The 18817-nt window shown below is 37.8% G+C and overlaps 1 protein-coding gene across 2 annotated transcripts in view; it reads right to left on the reverse strand.

Annotated features, from left to right (window-relative positions):
* Positions 1-18817, reverse strand: part of SLC44A1 (solute carrier family 44 member 1) — a 67449-nt gene that overhangs the window by 45119 nt on the left and 3513 nt on the right. For both annotated transcript variants that reach the window (XM_082783365.1, XM_082783364.1), the window contains exons 2-3: positions 5289-5378; positions 2533-2675 (exon numbers count right to left, since the gene is read on the reverse strand). In XM_082783365.1, the coding sequence (XP_082639491.1) occupies positions 2533-2675; positions 5289-5378 (233 nt within the window). The remainder of the gene's footprint in view (positions 1-2532; positions 2676-5288; positions 5379-18817) is intronic.

Raw genomic sequence — 18817 nt, forward strand, 5'->3', positions numbered from 1 at the left:
TGTGGATCTTAAAGCCCATCCTTCTCTTCACAAACTGAAATAGAAAGCAGCAGTAAGAAGACTTTATTTTTACATATGTCTGAAAAGTACTCCTATAAAATAGCATGAAATATTCCAATGAACTGCACCTCAGACAGTGCAGGAGCTCCATCTGCTAGACTCAGATGCAAAGCAGATAGTTTCTTCTGAAAAGTTGCTAAAAAAAACAAAAAGTCACCGAGAGTGAGAGTGGGAAGGATCACTTGCTTACATAAGAATTGGCCTCCACCAAAGCTGTGTACCCTTGACTGTACCAGAGTCTTCACTGTGAACAGTTACAGAATAATCTGCCTTTCTAGAAGATTTTCTCTCACTCTTACCAGTGATGATGATATCCCATGTAAGTGTACCCACTTCAGTCACACTTCAAGCCACGATATATCTTTTTGGAAAAAATATACTTTTGAACCTTACTAAGACTTTGGCTTGACAAGCAACAAGCTCTGTATGTTAACCGCATTTAAAATTTTCTCAATTTCTACTTGCGATCTTTCAATCATTGACTTTACAAGGTGAAAATCACTTAGCAGTGCTAGATGTTTGTATTCATGATGGCCTAATTTCTGTGATGTACATATCCTAGGGAGACTATTACACTATTATTTGGTGTGTTCCAATAGGGTGCCTGAGCTTCTCAACCTTCTCACACCAAGACAGACATCATTTCTTTCTAAAAATAAAGATGTTTATGTTGATAATTTTAAACTTTGTATCATCTTTCACAACACAAGAATGACAATTTTGTACTGATATACCTGACTTTAGAAAGCACTAAAATATTTATTGCGTGCAGTAGGAATTTTTTTCTGCATAACTGTTAAGCTTTTCAACCCTCCTAAAAGCTGCAATTAGATTAAGAAATGATTCTTTTGACAGAATAAATATGTAAAAGTGTTCATGCTGTTTTATTTAATTTAAATTTTCCTGAAATCACACCAAATACCTAGCAACATTAAACCTTCAACCAGCATGGTGGTTTTACTCAGCTGGGCAGCTGGACTACAACACAAGTGCTCTCTCAAATCCCCCTCCTCAAAAGAAAAGGGAGAGAAGGAAAAAAAAAAAAAAAAAAAAAGGCTACACAGAAGCACAGAGGGAAGAAAAACAAATTCTCTACTTCCAATCAACAAGCAATGTTTGGCCACATCCCAGGAAGCTGGGCCTCAAATGCATGGAGCAGTTGCTTGGGAGCACAGACATTTTCACGATGAGAGCCACCCCTCTCCTTCCACTTTCCCACCTTTTATTGCTGAGTGTGACACCACACTGTATGGAATATCCCTTTGGTTGGTTTAGGTCAGCTGCCCTGGTGATGTCCCCTCCCAACCCCTTGCCCACCCCCAACCTGCTGGTTCTAGGGGTGTTGAGGGGAGTCCTGGTGCTGTGCCAGCACTGCTTTGTTATAGACAGCACACTGGTGTGATACCACTGCTGTTCTAGCTACGGGTGCAGAGCACAGCACTGTATGGGCCACTGCAGGAAAAGTTAACTCCATCCCAGCCCGACCCAGTAAAATCAGGTATTTAGAAATCTTCATTATGGCAACTCAAACTCAGCATATATGAGAAATATTTCCAAAATAATCCCCACAAATAGAAGATTATCTGCTAATCTGAAAATGAAGTGTGAAGCAAAAGAATATCAATCTCATAAATTGAATAATTGTTAGCTCTTTGATGTAATCAAATAGTAAACAAGACATCTTTTATAACAATTAGTACCACTATTCTAAGGTTAGACTGCATAGCTTACTTTCTAACATTACACATATTGTACAGATGCATTCTGAGCAGGCAGAGCTCAACAGACATCCACTAGGTTTTTGAGCCCTCACTCGAGAATTCTTGTTACTCAGCTCTAGCACTACAACTGTAGTAAGGGTTTTTTCCTCTCAATAGACAGAGAATACCTTTGTTGGTTCTGACCTTTAAGTGTGTTTCCCCATGATACTGCTTACTAGGAGTTGTGTGTTGATTAAAATCTTTGTGCACTTTCTCCACGAGCACCTTTTATACATTCTACTTAGAATCCAAGGTTTAAAGTTTTAAAGTCTCATTTTAATGTGTCAAATATATCCCAGTTTCCCCTAAACTCAATGGCAGAAATTAATCATAGGATGTCAGAAGTCAAACCATTTCCGCATATATATCATAGGCCTACTCTCAAATTTGAGAACACTTATATTACACTTAAAACCCTAAAAAAGACAACACTTTAGTGATTGCTACAATATCCCACATTAACTGAATGCTAAGAATAGGACATTTCTCAGTGAATAAACTATGCTCACATTACACTTCCGTCAACATACACTTTCAAAGTACTTTTGATGGATTTTATAAAAGATTGTTGTTCTCCAAGTGAGAACAGTGGAAAAAGACCAGTAGGAAAAAAGGATATCCCCTTTCACATTTTATTGGAAATCACTTTCAAAGGAAGAAAGGTTTTGCATTTCCTGGTTTACAGAATTAAGCAACTGAATCACATACTCACTTCTTCTGTGTGAGGTCCAGACCACTGTTGACTATTCCCTCCACCTTGACATTTTTCTGTCCACAGATATTTCCATAACTGTCATATCCTGAAAGCAGTCTTGCAGCTGCTCCTGTAGCTATTGAAAAGCCACAGATAAAACCCTGGGGGGAAAAAAGAAAAAAGAAAAAAAAAAAAAACAATTTAGTAATATTCTCTTTTGACAGCTGGAAAAATTGAGTTTAATTCATTTGTTTCTAAGCACAGCTTCTTTAAATACCCTTTCAGATCAAAGACAGAAAGACAAGGAGAGTCCACAGAGAACTAATGTGCAATTATAAAACAAAATGCAAGGCAAAAAGAAGACTCAAATATCTAACACTGTACATTATCCAAGCAGAGTTAAAAATCTTGTAGTTGTTTTTGTGAGAGTCATAATATTCTCTTCAAGTGGTGCATGAAACAGAAGGGAGGCCAAGGGCAGCCAGTGAAAAAAAGAGCTGGAGTTTTCAAGGGTTATTATGCATCTTAGAAGACTCCAGACTATCCTGATTTTCTTAGTTCAAGATTTGTTCTTTCTTCAAATCTAGTGCTTTCAAGATGAGCTAGAAGGACAAGGTTTATCTGACATAGGTTCATTTTAAGGAAATCTTTTTGCTCTAAAGCAAAAGAAGAGAATGGCCAGGTGAAGGCATCAACTGCTCCAAATGCTAGGTTCAAATGCAGGAAAGAAGGAGGTACAGTGGAAGAGTATGAAAAACAGCACATGGGGCAATGGGGGAAACACCCCAAATCAGGTAGGTCTTTCTGTGAATGTTCAGAGTTTACACTGGCAAAATCAGGATCAAGGCAGTGATGATGTGAACAGGAGACTGCTTCCAAACGAATCATGAGCTGTCTCGCAATGTCACTGACAGGGGAGAAGTGAACCATAGGTTTGCTCCACTACTACCAATGAACTGTTTTTACAGATGAGACAAGCTAAGATTTGAGAAACCATCTGAGACGTGTGGAGCAACAGGATCATAGACACTTGATGACAACAGGTAATGAAATCTGCATTTAGCAGTTAAAATGTGGGTGGTTTTAGAGGTCTAAAGATACAAGAGAGTGATCTTTATGATGGACAGGCTATCATTGTAGAGAAACCCCAGACAACAGCAAGCTGGTCATTATCCTTCCCTTGCCAATGCACTAATGCACTTAGACTTAATACTCAAAGTGAGAACAAGGGCAAAGTCAGCAAAAGGCTATCATCACAAATAGTAATTAAAGCTGATTTCCAGCATTCTCTCTCAACTTTCTCAATCTCTTGCTGTTCTATAAAGGATTTACTAGCATGCATTTTACATGCAACAAAACTCAGGCTCTTGGCTGGTTCATCATTTTTTTCCCCTACACACACAGTAAGGGAAATTATGTAATTCCTCCCACATCTAATCTAAGTCATGGTAACATGAAGATGATCTCCTAGCCCATCATGGTAACTGACTCTTCAGGTGAACATTCCCCTAGAACACTAACTTACAGGCTATTTGACCCACTTGGATAATTGTTCTCCGTACTATATTGCTTAGACAGGAAAATCTGGGACACTAACCTACAGCAGGCTAATTTATGACTGGTGGAGCAAGTGGGTATAGACTGAGTAACCAGAGAGCATCAACAACACAGGCAGAAAAATAACAACCACAACAAAAGCTGCTAGCTCGTTTGTCAGGGAATACTGTGCTTTTAAAGATTTTAAGATGTTCACATGTTACAGTGATGACATAATTTGTATAGTTTAAAGAAAAACTGTCATCTTTGCACTTCAAGTGCAGCCAATAACAAACATTTCAGGAAAATAAAAAAAAAAATTGTTAATGGATTAAGAATTCCAAAGACCAGAGACTAAGGGACTGCAACAGAGAAAGCTGACAGCCTTCAGAAATTCCAGATGGTGAAGGGCTACTGCATGAAATGCAGCAATGCAAGACAATGACATTCTGTGCTTAAGAAGAACAGAATACGTAGGTCCACAAAACAACACAAAATAAAAAGAAATCAAAACAGCTTGTGCCACCTGGACATGGTCCTGTATATCCAGTTGTAGGTGGCCCTGCTTAAGCATGGGGATGGGACCAGATGACTTCCAGAGGTCCCTTCCAACTTCAGCTGTTCTGTGAGACTACGATTTTCAGTAACCTGCAGCTCTTGGAGATTTGTTTATCTTTTAATATATAAAGTGCACAGAGTTGTGAAGTTGTCTTGAGCATGACGAGGGTTTCAACACACAGGACAACTCAGATAAAAACACCATACCATTAGAAATATGGTTGTTAGTATTTGGTGCTTCTAGTAAGCCTCCAAGATGAAAATAGCCAGCTGTTGGATACTCAGTCTTTTTTTCCTCAGCAAAAAGCTTACAGTAATTCACAGAACTATTTACCAGGCTCAAAAGTATTATTTCCAGGACATCCCCAGTTCTACAAGGAGCATGAGTCAAGTGACACCTCATAGCGCTGGAAATCACGTACAAATGAAACTGGAGTTTCAGGGGAAAGGGAACTGGAGCAAGAACTGGCACAAACAAGAAGTTCTGAATCCCTATCAAAGGCTTTTCACCTCTGCATATGACCCATTTCTGTTCTACAGCTGACAGCTCCCATGACAGTATAGCCTGCACACCTTACCCAGTAAGTAAGTTACTGGATACAGAGTTTTAAAACCACTTTCTAATGAATGCAAACTCACTAACTACACAACATTCATTGAATCCTTTGAGTTTTACTCACCATTCCCACGCAGAAGAGGATGAACAAGAGCAGCCATGGTACATCTGTGCAGCTGTGGTCCTCCAGAGGCTTCCACTCTCGCTTGGAGCTCTTGTGTGAGAAGAGAGAAATGGAGTTAACGACGTTTGTTCAAGTGTCTCCTCTTCTCAGTAGAAACAGGGCAGAAAATAATTCTCTGGGGCATTAATGTATAGCAGGAGTTACCTTTCATCTCTTATACACCTGAAGCAGCTTGGTCAAAAAACTTAAGAGAAAGTTTAAGCTCATGAAAGACACTTCAAACCAAGTACCTCCATTGGAAGCTAGACTAACAAATAATTATTTACCCAAGAAACAGGTAATTTATCCAGGAACTTGGAGTGTTTTATCCAAGAAACAGGTTCCTTTCACTCGTGTTTTTTTATTCACTGGAAAGAGATGCTCATGGCATGGAATCAGTGGTATCTGCTGTTGTAGTTTTCCACACCCACTTTCCAACAGTTTGATTTCCATGAAGGAGAAAAGGTTAAACTTTTCAAAAACTCTCAAGTTTGAAAACACTACTGGCAGGTTTAACAAGTGTAACACATATAGAATGGATATAATAAATTGCTGTTAAAGGAACATTTTTTTCTATCTGTCAAGAGGCAGCTGAGTATAACACTTCAGCAAAGAAATCCCTAGTCAGTATTGCCCAGGTGTCATAAAGGAAAGTGTTGTATTAAAAGGTTGAAACACTCAATGATGTTGAGAGCTGTTTATTCTTTGCAAAACAGCAAATAAACAGGCAGTTGTAAGCAATTCAAATTGTTTGCTGCTCATGAGGTAAAATAGTTGTGTATATACCACTAAAATGAAGTCTTTTTGCTGTCTAGACAAAAAGACTAGTCATTTTGCTGTCTAGGCAATACAGTTTAAAAAAATACTTCAAGAAAATAAGCTTTTCTACGAAAAAAAAAAAAAGAATGAACACAGACTGTAGCACAAAACTAGCCACCATATTAAAATGTGGATATTGTAATGGTAATATTAATTGTAGCTACTTTTAAAAGTACATAGTTGCACAGACAATCTTTTTCAGTTAATTCTCAAGTACTTACTGTTCACACATTTCTATCAAGACCTGAAAAACACCCACTTTGGAAGAAAAGGAGACTGAGGAAGGGAGCATATATAACAGCTCTCATCAGAAACAGGTTTAAAAGGGGTAAGCTATTCAAATTTTAGACTTCTTTTCCTCCCAAGACTCTGAAGCATCTTCAAGACTTAGTTGACAGGGCAATAAGTATCAATACTGAATCAAAACAAATGCTGTTGACATTTCATCCAACCATTCTATCTCCAGTATTTTTGCAGAGTTTAACTAACTAACTAAATAAATAAGAAGCTGTAGCATGTAACTTTTGTGATGCAAGCAAATGTTTTTCGGTATTCATGACTTTTTGTTTGTTTTTGTTAATTCACCAGTACAAAGCAATCTTTACAAATAATAGCATTAGAAAACTACAAACTGCATATCATAAAGAAGAAATCCTGCATGCACAATATATCAAGAAGCAGTTTTTGAACAGTCTGGCTTTTCATTTGGGAATTCCATCCTATTTTTGCTATCTTATATTAAGGAAGCTCCACTGGCAGATATATGTGTTTATATTGTTAATTCATGTTGCATAAATTCACCGAGTTCTGAACAGCCAAACTTCTTCCTATTTTACTCAGTAATCACTAGCGAGAGGTGCTAAAAGGTCACATTATGCACTCTACTGCACTCATTCAGTAAAACTGCCTTCTGATCCTGGAGAGTTCCCACTTAGAACTAACATACTATTCACACTTAACATTTACAGCTAGATTGTGGCATTTATATTGTTTTAATTAGCATAAATAGAATTGCATGAAATATGTAAAGCTTCATATTCCTCAATCCACTCCAAGAACCCCGGATGTTTTAGAGATTTACTTTTTTTTTTTTTTTTTTTATAAACAGTAGAGAAAAATTTCAGCTCTAGCTGCACCTAAGAGTAAGTTGCCCTTGACAAAAGAGGCAGCACACAAAGATGGACAGGGTGGCGTGGAGTTGTTTTGTTTGTTTTATCCGCTCTGAACCATCTGCAAGCAAAATCTTTTAATAGGATTTTTAAAAGCCACTGGACATCCTCTGGAATAGCTCTGGCAATTTAGGTTGTCTGACTAGTTACAGTTACTGTAACTAACCCATTTCATTTACTAACTGGACTACAATTTTTACTTCAGCGAAAAAACTTGGAAGGCCCTGGTGTAACATGTAGGTAAAAAGTTACACAGAAGAATTTAGTCTGTGTTGGTAGTCTTTACTTGACTCCAAAACATTAGTTTCTATTTAAAAAAAAAAAAAAAAAAGAAAGAAAAAGGAAAAAAGCATTAAGGAAGGTATTTTAAGTAAGAAATTTGCCACTGGAGACAACTCAAAAGGCACTAAATACTTATCAGCTTGCAATTTAACCACCCATCAGACTAACATGATGAGAAATGACATCTTTAGATCAGTGTCCTTCTCCGCTAGGCTCTCCTCTGTTCTGTCCTGAGGTTGGCACAACACAAGCTAGCTGCCAGTATCTATTTGCTCTTTCCTTTTCAGTTGCTTCCTTGTACTCTGGATCTCCACTGAATCTTCTTCCATTGCTTTACACCCCTTAATCTTCATTTTTGATGCTGGTGTCTAGGTCTCTCTAGTGGCACCTCCCCTTATACACATAGCTAATTACTCAGGCATTGATTGATATTCATGCTTGGGCAACAGAAATCGTCAACCTATGGTCAACACAAACTCTAACAAGTGTTGTTTGTTCTTCCATCTGGAAACCATGCTTTGTCTCCATTTTAAATGAAATCCCATCAAAACTTTACTTTGCTTTGACATGCTTTGCCTGCAATTCTAAATGGATTTCCACCTCTCTTTCAGTCAGATTAAGACTCTTCAACATCTGACAATGCAAGAAAGTTAAATAGAGGAAAAATATTTTTAATTAAAAATATATATTTTTTTCTCTTCAAACAGAGCTTTTATAATTTATGCTATGCTACCTGCACACCACTACAACTGAGGATTAGGACCATTTTCAGAGGACTGTATGCAATAGAGCGCTCTTCAAGATAAACATGCAAGCTGGGAACATTTGCCTGACCGTAACAGCTATTCAGTGCCGATTTTAGAGGTTAAGAGTTATTTACTTAAGAATCCAAATGAGTGTGTAATCATTGTAATCACTGTACTTGAGGCTACCACAGAAGCACTCATCTGTCCAACCAGACTGCAACACAAATCTAAGTGCATATAAAAAGTGCAAAAATGGGGCTCATCAGGCAAAGAATGCAGATACAAGAAATCACAGGGAATACAAAGAATCATGAAAAAAAAAAATAAAAGCTATAATAGATGCCCAGGACATTAACTTCCCTGACACGGTCGGATGAAAAAAAAAAAAAAAAAAGGCACAGATGTTTGTATGATAAAAATTAGGCATCAAAGACATTTTTGCATGAGATTAGACATTTGTGTGTTTAATGGGCAATTTGTGACTAACATGTCTGAACCAGGAAGCCAAGTAAAGAACATCTGTAGGATTATATATATATATGGGTAATCAAGCACTGGGGTTAAGTAGCAAAGATGTGGACAGGATCAGGATAACGATAGAATTTGCCATCAGGAGAGGAAGTTGCATCCCATGAGAAAGGCAGGAGGAAGAAATCCTAAATATACCCACTGTACTCCAAGAGGACATGGAGTGGTAAGATTCTAGGTTATTTTAGCTAGCAGGTTTAACATAGCAACTGAAAAGTACAGAACTACTCTGATTAGCATAGGTTATAAGAATACAGACATCTTAGTTAAAGATAGGGTCAAAAAAAAAAAAAAAAAGAAAAAAAAGAAGAAAATAAAAGGGAAAAAGCTCTCACATTTTTTCATCCAAAAACAAACCTCAGAAAAGACCCAGGATGAAGGGAATTCCATCAAAATCCCTTAGGACGATAAGAAGACACAAGTCATAAGGAAGAGCAATCTTCCAAACTGCCAGTCTAATTCCAGGATAACCAAACACAGTGTTAATAAAGCCATACAAAGACAATATTTTAGAGCAATGTCTGTAGTAACAAAAATCAAACTTCATGAGATACCAGTTGTGAGATAGGCTATTCTGGTTCAAGAGAAGGCTCCCCAGTGCAGCTCCTCAGAGCTCTTGGATTGGAAGACCCCAAACCAAAACCAAAACCACAGACAAATTATTCATTACTTCTACTTGTAACTCCTGTTAGATAAAACACAGTGACCTATTACTCTTCTGCTTCAGCATGTGGTTTAATTCAGTTCCACTTGAAAACAAAAATAACAGAAAATAAGACAAGTTGAAACCACTTTAAAACACATGTACACAAAACATTTTGACATTCCCTCTTAGCAAGCAACCAATTTCCTTTTAGTTTTCTTTCACCTTTAACCCAGTTCTAGTAAAACATGAAGATGCTGCAAAACAACCAGCTACCCATTTGCAGGCATTGAGAATAAGCTTTCACATTTCCTACACTTCAAAATGGCCACTTACTTTTCTATTCCAAACTGAGTACAAGACAAGGCATTTTGACTCATCTCTCTAAACAACCAGGCCTGGATTTATGCAGGTTTTTAGATCCTAGCATTCTCAGGCACTTCAGCAGTTGGCCCAGTTCCCTCTGCAGCCCACTCCTTGCTTTAATGATGTGACTTTTCCAGACCGAATCAGACTGGACTGATTTCACCGCTCTTCCGAAACTTTTGTTGGGTTACATTAGTGACAGACACATGCCTCGTGTACAGAAAATGAGCCACTGCTTTCATCATTTATATTCAGTAACTGTTTGACCTTTCCTCAAAGACTGGATAAATTCACAAAATAAATCCACCCTTCGACTCTCTCGTAAACAACACGCACTGAATTTTTTAGACCTCCTCTTCTGGCCCCTGGTCTCCCTGCTCTATCACATCCACCTTCCAAGCTTTGAGTATCCCAGTGACAGCAGCAACCACACACCCTTTACAAAGATTTCTCCCCCAGAAGGATGTTGATATCAAATCAGGGAAGGCAACAACATTTAAAATACAGCTTCCACAGAACTGTTGTTTGGCTGCTGATTACAAACACCGCTACACACGAATATCCAAACTACAGTTTGTTCCTCAAAATGGTGTCTGTGACTTCTGTTTTTTGAAGGTGACATACTTTTATCTTGTTTTTAAGAACAGAAACTAGCTTAAAAAAAAAAAATCAGTAGTTCTGGAAGGCATGGAACTTGTTACGTTTGCTTTCCTTTGCACTTTCTACAGGGTACTACATCAGATCCTCTTACATGTAACACACAGTGAAAGTTGTTATCACTATGCTTCCAGCAGTAGAAACAATTCCTTATTTTGTTCCTTTTTTTTTTTTTTTTTTCCTTCTTTCTCCTTCAGGATTTCTGATATGTAAGAATAACACGGCTCTTGCTACAGCCCCTTCCTCTGCAGCAACAGTTTGACCTCAACCTTTCATTAATTCACAGGACTATAGCAACTTTGAATTAACCAACGCTGCCAAATTAGCTATCACTGGCAAGCTGGCTGAAGTTGGGCCAACGATTTTAAGACTTACTGGGGGGAGAAAAAGTACTTTGCTGAAGGAATGAAATGTGTGTTATTTGTTCCAAAGCTTTTATTTAAACATAAATTACCAGCTGTCTAAACTATTGCCAAATGATCACATATATGACCTTTTCAAATAGCTATAATTCATTTAGTATTTTTACTGCTCTGCAGAGAGTCACTATATAAAAATTTGAAATATTCATTGTTATCCTTTCTAACTACTTCCAATAATGCTAAGGGGGTACTGAAAATTCTGTTGTTTTTTTTTTTTTTTTTCCAACTTAAAATTATACCTTTGTAAGTATTTCTTTTTTTTTTTTTTTCCTTCTAAATGAAAGGATAGTTTTTACTGGACTTTCAAAAATCCTCGGGGACATTAATAGTGACATGGCATTTAAAGATCACGTGTTACAAAACCCCAGCCTAAGAACCACCTTCATATAACTTCATTCCTTTAAAATTCCCTGTTGCTTTACCACTTTCCTGTAGTGTCTGGATTCAGAGTTATGTGCAACTGTAGCTCACTGCAGGAAAGGACTGCTGTTGGAAACCATGTTTGTGTTTGTAAATCAAGGAATTCAGAAATGACTGTGTAGCTATGTATCTATCTACACGGGAGACAAACAGCCACAGAACACACATAAAATTAATATGCAGTGCTTGGAGGCAAAAAAGATACTAATCTTGATGAGGATCTTGTGTGGCAAACTGCCATTAAGTCCTGCGGAGCCAAATTTCCTACAAGGAACACAGGTTCTGATGAAGGACCTGAGGTTCAACCAAATCCACAAAGAGCCCTCAGATTATTTGAATTGCACAGTGAGTACAGATATAGTCATTCTTCACCTACAGTGCAAGTTTAATGCTCCAGAATTGCTGAGCCCATTGCTGCACTGTGCATGGCACAAAATGGTCCGTGAGGCATAGTCCACTCCCGAGTATTCCTTCAGAAACAGTCAAGACAGGTTAGAGAGGTTGCTACCAAAAATGTGTGATGTACAGAAGGTGTCCAGCAAGCTAAGTTTAAAACTACAAGTTCACGTTATGGAAACATCCCCACACTGACAAAAAAAAAAAAAAAAAAAAAAAAAAAAAAAAAAGATTCTTGAAACATTTTTCAGTGTTTCCTAACAATCATTTAAAGTGCTGGTTCTTTAATCATTTTATATCTCTTTATGAGCTAAAAAACAGTCCCATTCACATGCTTTCATTTACTGTGATGCATGCCACCTATGTAAAAAGGAGAAACATGATTTACTAGTTGACAAAAAAAGTTCACTGTAAGAATGTAATTGTCTGGTTTACCAGAGAGCATGGCACCTTTGTGACCAGGGTATGGCACACCTTTCCACACTATTCATCTGCTTAGGAGAATGAGCAACAGCTGTACATTGTCCTAACAAAACTTCTTCCACTTTTCTGAACAGATCCTATTTCTAGGAACCTGAAGAGGAGATGAGTCCTGACTCCATTAATAGCTTAAGATGTTTGTAGATTACGCTTGGCCAAAACCAAGAAAGAAGTCCTCTCATAGGCGGCTGCATCATTTTGACATCATTAAATGAAGTATCCAGTCACTTCTCTCCTTTTCATGAAGGATGTTAAGCTGCAGTGAATAAGACAGCCAGTATGCTGTACCTGAATTATGTTTTGACCACAACGCTGTTAAAACACGTGTTACCAGTTACAGGCATAGAAGTGCATCCCCGTAAAAACATCATGAGTCAGAAACTACTTCATGAAAAACAGGGGATTTGTCTGCAGATCAGTCATTTTCTACTAAATTGGCTGTGTATGAGCAAGCATGTAAAACATCAGAATGTGAAATTAAGGTCTAGCAAATCATTTTGCTTTTGCAAACAAAAGCATTAGACAGCTTCTAACCTGTTAACATACAGCACAAAAGGATTCATACTGAGAGCAAAGGAAAAAATATGGTCATTTTCTAAAGCCTTCACAAATAACAAACTGAGCCTAGAGTCCCTGGCGATTCCAATACGAAGGCTGGTGTTTGTTACCACTAGGGGGAATGAAGCCTATAATTATTTTAGGCTCTTGTATTACTTTGAAGATTGGATGATTCAGTTCCTAAAAAATAAAAAAGTTCGCATATGTGGGGAACCACATATACAAACTTATGAGAGAAAAGAATCATCTCAAGGAGATTAGCTCTCTACATAAAATTTTTGTGTGATGAATGTGCATTGCCAAAGCAAAGTCTTGGACTGTTAAAACTATCTGCAGTACACAATTTCATCAGCTATCTTACTGTTTATTAAAGGAATCCCAGAACTGGTTAAAATGCTCAACACTGACTACCGATTTCCTGACCGTTCCTTAAAAGCATTCAGCTAAAATACCTGATATGGCACACTGCAGGACACATTACAGCTTAACGTGGATTCTGGCAGTTCCCCCAGGTTCCCATTACAACTGATTTATTACCCAGCTATTTGTTGGTGCTCCTCCATTACTAGAGTAGCAACACGCACCAGCAAAAAACAGACTTATTCTGCTAAGCTATACCTGTTCATCATAAGAAAGAGCCACACTGCATCAATAAAAACACCTCCATAAGCACACGAATTAAAAAATTCTGGGTCCAACCCTGTTTGTGTGGCTCTCACTCCAAAAAGCCTGTGGATATAGCATTCCCCAGGTGGTAGAGAGGAGTCTTGTTTTCCCCCAGACTTACAGAACTGAGACTGGGCCTCCTGCTTCCAGGGACAAAAGAGCATGTCACCGTGTTACAGGAGGTGTATACACAGCTGCAAGTGGCAGCTCTCTCTAAAATAAAACATTATTTTTTGATAATAAACGTGTTCTGTCAATGCGCCCTCCACAATGATACTGTTCTCCAGACAGCAAGTCAACACAAACACCTCCGGGCCATTCCAAAAGGGACTGCACTACAGAATATGCAAGTCATGGTGGAGCTTAATGCCCATTTTTGTGGAATGTCTCCTTTAATCTCATTCCAAAATGCTTTATTTTTCAATATCCTGCAAAATAGATGCTAGCTGAACCTTTGGTACCCATGCGCTTATCTGCCTAATGGCTCCACATCTCCAGTCATTCCCCAACACCTCGTCCACCAAGAAGATGCATCTGCTCTTTCAAGTACACAGACAGCTCTGAGCTCCTGCTAGGAAAAGAAAAAGGGTTCTGAACATGTGATACTACTTCAAAGTAACTGACCAAAACGTAATGAACTTATACTGTGCTTCTCCATTTCAGTGTTTCCACACCTGCTACTTCGTCAATGATCCCATACACCCCACACAGTATTTACAAGTTTTCAACATAACGTAAATGAAATTGAAAGGACATAAGACGGCACTTCAAATATTACTGATGGTTCAATATCAAGATGTTTACACTGAAAATTTGTACTTGAAGACTTCACTTATGAATCTGACATATGCTGTGCTGTGTATCAACTAGCACATCGCTTCAGTCATATTTAACACTGCTTCTAAAATTCCCTTTGTGACATCACTTCCATCATGGTCTACAACTTAAATATTTGTCTTGCAACATAACGCAGCTGTTTAAAAAACAGCCAACATGATCAGCACACCTGCTGATATTTTGAAGTTAAGAAATAAGGCCATCTGGAAATAAAAGCTCAGCTTTTAACCCTCAGAGTATTTAGTCCTTGTTTCTTCTCTTCATTACACATAGTTAAGTGTTTATTTGAAAGTGGTAATAAGTAAGAAGACTTAACAAATATGACAGAAATATTTGTCAGGTGATTAAAATATGCATTTCAATGAATGTTTCCTATTTCCATAGTTCTACTGCTAATTATCAATAAAAAGAAATACGCTTAATGATATTTTACACCTAAATAGTTCATCTACACTGATTTTTTTTTTACATGTACATCAATCAAGCAGATCCTGAGATTTTATTCTTACTTTGAGACTGCAAGTCCCAAATCACATTTTTTTTTCCACACTTGGGACTAGTAAAATTTTGTCCAGCTACAGCATGCCCTTTGCTTCCAAAGAGGCTAGCTTTGCCACAACGTGACATTAGCAACAGAAGAAATAACACAGCAGAAGCTCCACTCATGGGGCTCCACAGAAAATTAAGGACATTCCACAGAAAATGCTGCCCCTACTTCTGTGCACTATCCCTATTCGTGGTAAGTAATTTGCTCTAAAAGAACTTTCTCCTTTCTGAACTGTCTAAAGCTAGAATTCAAGACCAAAAGCAACACAACTTTTTAAGAGCTCGTGGCCTGTAGAATACTGTTGTGAAAAATGATGTTGCCATGTACTAGAGTCACTGGCAGCAGTTTGCTAAGTATTCTTTCAAAATGCATCCCACATTCAGAGCTGTCAACAGAAAGTCATAAAATTGTGTATTTTTGTATTGCATTTGCAGTCGTTACAGAAGAGCATCCTACGGTTCAAAGGCAAAGACCTACTTGGCAGAGGGTTCTGTGAATCTAGAGGCTCATATTAGCACGTGTCAACACAAACATGATCCTGAAAAAAAAATTGTGACACTACACTGAACACTAGGAACCAACTCTTGCGTACACTGGCCACCTATATTATTCTACATCACTGCATGTGAAAGCTGAAAGACTGAGCTATAATGGAAATGGAGAAGCCAATATGCATATTCAGCCATATCTAAAGAACACCAGTAGCACCAGTTTCCTCTAATGGAGATCAGGAAAACCTTGAGCTTACATAGCCTCCTTGGTAAAAAATCCTGACTTAACAGGCCCAAAATTCTAGCATAACAAGAACAAAAATCACTCAGGATTACAGTAAGAGGGCAGTCAGCGCCTGAAAGACATTTAAAGAGCATTAGACTAATAAGAACTAATGCTAAGAAGCCTCTAAATGATTTATGGAAGAAAGAGGGGAGGGAGAATAAAAAGGGAAATAATGTATCTAGCACTTACTTTATCACATAAGCACACTTCCTTGTACGTAGGCAATTACTTTGCAGTTCTTCATAACAAACTAGGGGGAGCCTGAAAAAGCATTCCCAGAACACAATGATAATGACCTTGAACAAAACACTTTAATGGGTTTCCTGTTTTGTTTCTACAGACCTCAATGTTATATTCAGAGATCCCTTCCTCAGACAAATAATGCATCTGGAGAACAGCAACAGTGGTTCCAATGAAAAAAATAAATCCAGTCCAGAGTTCATTTGTGCTGTAAACAGCTGCTTAACTGTATCACATTTATAAGGAGAGGATATCAGGCGCAAGTCACTGCATTCTGTTTGCCTCGACACTCCACTTTATTCTAGCAGTATTGCTGGTTAAAACAGCTACAGACAGAAACTGTCATGTAACAGGCAGGACAGAATCTCAGCCTTCCTATATGCTGCAATCATCTCCCATTCTTGCAGTGCATTGGCACACTAGGCATTGAAATCATACTAAAGCAGAGAAAATTAATCTTAAGACTGGAAAACTGAACTTCAAAAAGAAAGGTTTTGAATTTTAACTCTTTGTTCTACTTAAAACATTCTTGAGGTTGTTTATATACAACCATACCCTTTCATTCCACATTACAAATCTGCTTACCTAAAAGCCTTAAAAAAAAAAAAAAAAAAAAAAGGGGGGGGGGGGGGCAGTCTAGGGATATCATTAAATGCAATAAGATGTGTTTACTTCATAAATCCATAAAAGTTTGAAGTGATTGGAAGACTTAGAAGAGCCCTCTAATTTATTCACCAACACAAACTTGTTCCCTGAAATTTATGCCAAAAAAAAAAAAAAAGCATATATAGGTTTGATATAGATTAAATGTATATATATATAGGTTTGATTCAGACATATGGTTTGATTTTTGGGTGGTCCACACAGGAGTTGGACTTGATGATCCTTGTGGGTTCCTTCCAACTCGGGATATTCCATGATTCTATAGGTAAAAAATTGCAAATCGGTTCACTCAGTGGGTAGAACTAATCTGGCAACACTCCCTGTGAGTGGTTTTTAACAGCAAACCTTAAGATTTACGTACCTGCCCAGCTTCCTCAAGTGAGAAAGACTCAAACACACATTAAAAAAAAAAAACAAAAACAGTTCCTATCTTATTTCCGCAAGTTTTGATTTTCACAAACAAAACCCCTGAAGTTCAAGTGAACAAGAATTATAATTAAAAGAAAAAAAATGCATGCATAGTTAGCACAAAGCTCCCCTTTAGAATTAACAGCATGAAGACAGCTGACAACTTCCCCACATAACCAGTGTCATTTCTTCATCATGAAAAATAAAAGTTGTCAGTTGCACGACTCTGAATACACCCTTATGATTATCAACCTACAAGTCTGATCGCTGACAGCAATCTAGATGCCAGTTAAATTACTGTAACATAAGCTTTTAATTTAACATTTACTATTAACGATGCAAGATAATTAATCCTTTCTAAAATCACTCTCACTTTACAGAAGAATTGTCTTGTAAGGATGCAATGTTCCATGCTTGCTCTTAATCCAAGAATTCATTTTTGAAGTGCAAAAAAAAAAAAAAAAAAAAAAAAGCCAGTCTGAGTTATCTGTCTCACAGAGCAAAAGGAAATAATGTGTTACTTACAACTTTTAAGATCTGACACAACTGAAAAACAGTCTAAACTTCAAAAGTAGCTAACATCACTCAATGAATTTGAAGAAGAGTATTCACAAGTAGCTCTGTAGTTAAAATATTTTTTCTGTGCTAAGATCAAAAGGAATCATTCACACCCGTTGTACAGTTGCTTGTGACAGCATGTGTAAAATATACACCTGATGCTTCACAGGAAGTGAGTGGAGCTCAGACCAGAAATATAGCAGAAAAAAAAAAAAGAAAAAAGTAAAGAGCGCCATGAGGTTCCTGACTGATTTATTCTGTTCTCAATCCTGCTTGTATGCTTCATCCTTCACACTGCTTGCCAGAGGCTTCATCTGGTGTCAAGGTGTTGAAAGGGAAACTAAACCTTATAGCTGGTGAAAGCAGAACTCACAACTCGTTCTGCTTCTGCCCGTCAACGTTGTTATACAACTGGTCTTCTTCCTTCATCATATCCATGTCCACAATGAAACAGGCATGGTTTGGTGCCCCTTATATGCAGAAATTTGAGGGCAAGAACCTCTGACAAAGCTATGGGTGAAGTGCAATTAATGATAGGTATTATACGTAGCACCTCACAGGAGACTTAAATGTCACCAGAACTATGAAAATACTTAAAAAGCAAGGAATTCTACATTTATTCTGTGATGCTTTGATAGCAGGTGCTTAACGGAAAGTTAATGGATGATGTCTTCTCCTCCTTTTACAATGGAAAGCTCTTTTGACCAAGGCCACCAATAAAACCATCAAGAATATCAAGTGCTTTGTTCACCCCACTTGCACCTCCAGTTTTGAAGGAACTCAAGATTTGAAGTTCCTTTCACAAATATCTTGGATTAAGCTTATAGCACAGAAAGGTGTAAGGGTTAAAACAACAACAAAAAACAATACAGTTATTTCCCAGACCCAACACAAACAGCAAGACCCTGATAAGTTGTCTTGGTCGTATAACAGCATGCCAAAGCAAATACCTTGGAACTACTACAGTCAGCTTCTTCAATTCATCTACAGAAGAGCAGGAATGGAGAAAAGATTCTGTATCACAACTACTCCACGAAAAAGTAGTCTGAGAAGGTCCACTTCTTCCCACAACTTGTTCCATTTCATAAACTATGATTTTCTGACTCCCATGTATAACAATGCTAACTTTGTGGAGCTGTGCTATATACCAGACCAGTGGAGCAATCCCAATTAAAGGAAGGTTGCTTGCTTAAAAAACACCTGTATGGATTACTTCAGTCAAACAGATTTACAGCAGAGCCTGACATTATGATGAGATGGGAATGATGAACTCTTACAGTACCTTCTGCAAATCCAATTTATCATGGA

Source organism: Aythya marila (assembly GCF_965140915.1).
Source record: "Aythya marila genome assembly, chromosome: Z".
NCBI classification, from domain to species: Eukaryota; Metazoa; Chordata; class Aves; order Anseriformes; family Anatidae; genus Aythya; species Aythya marila.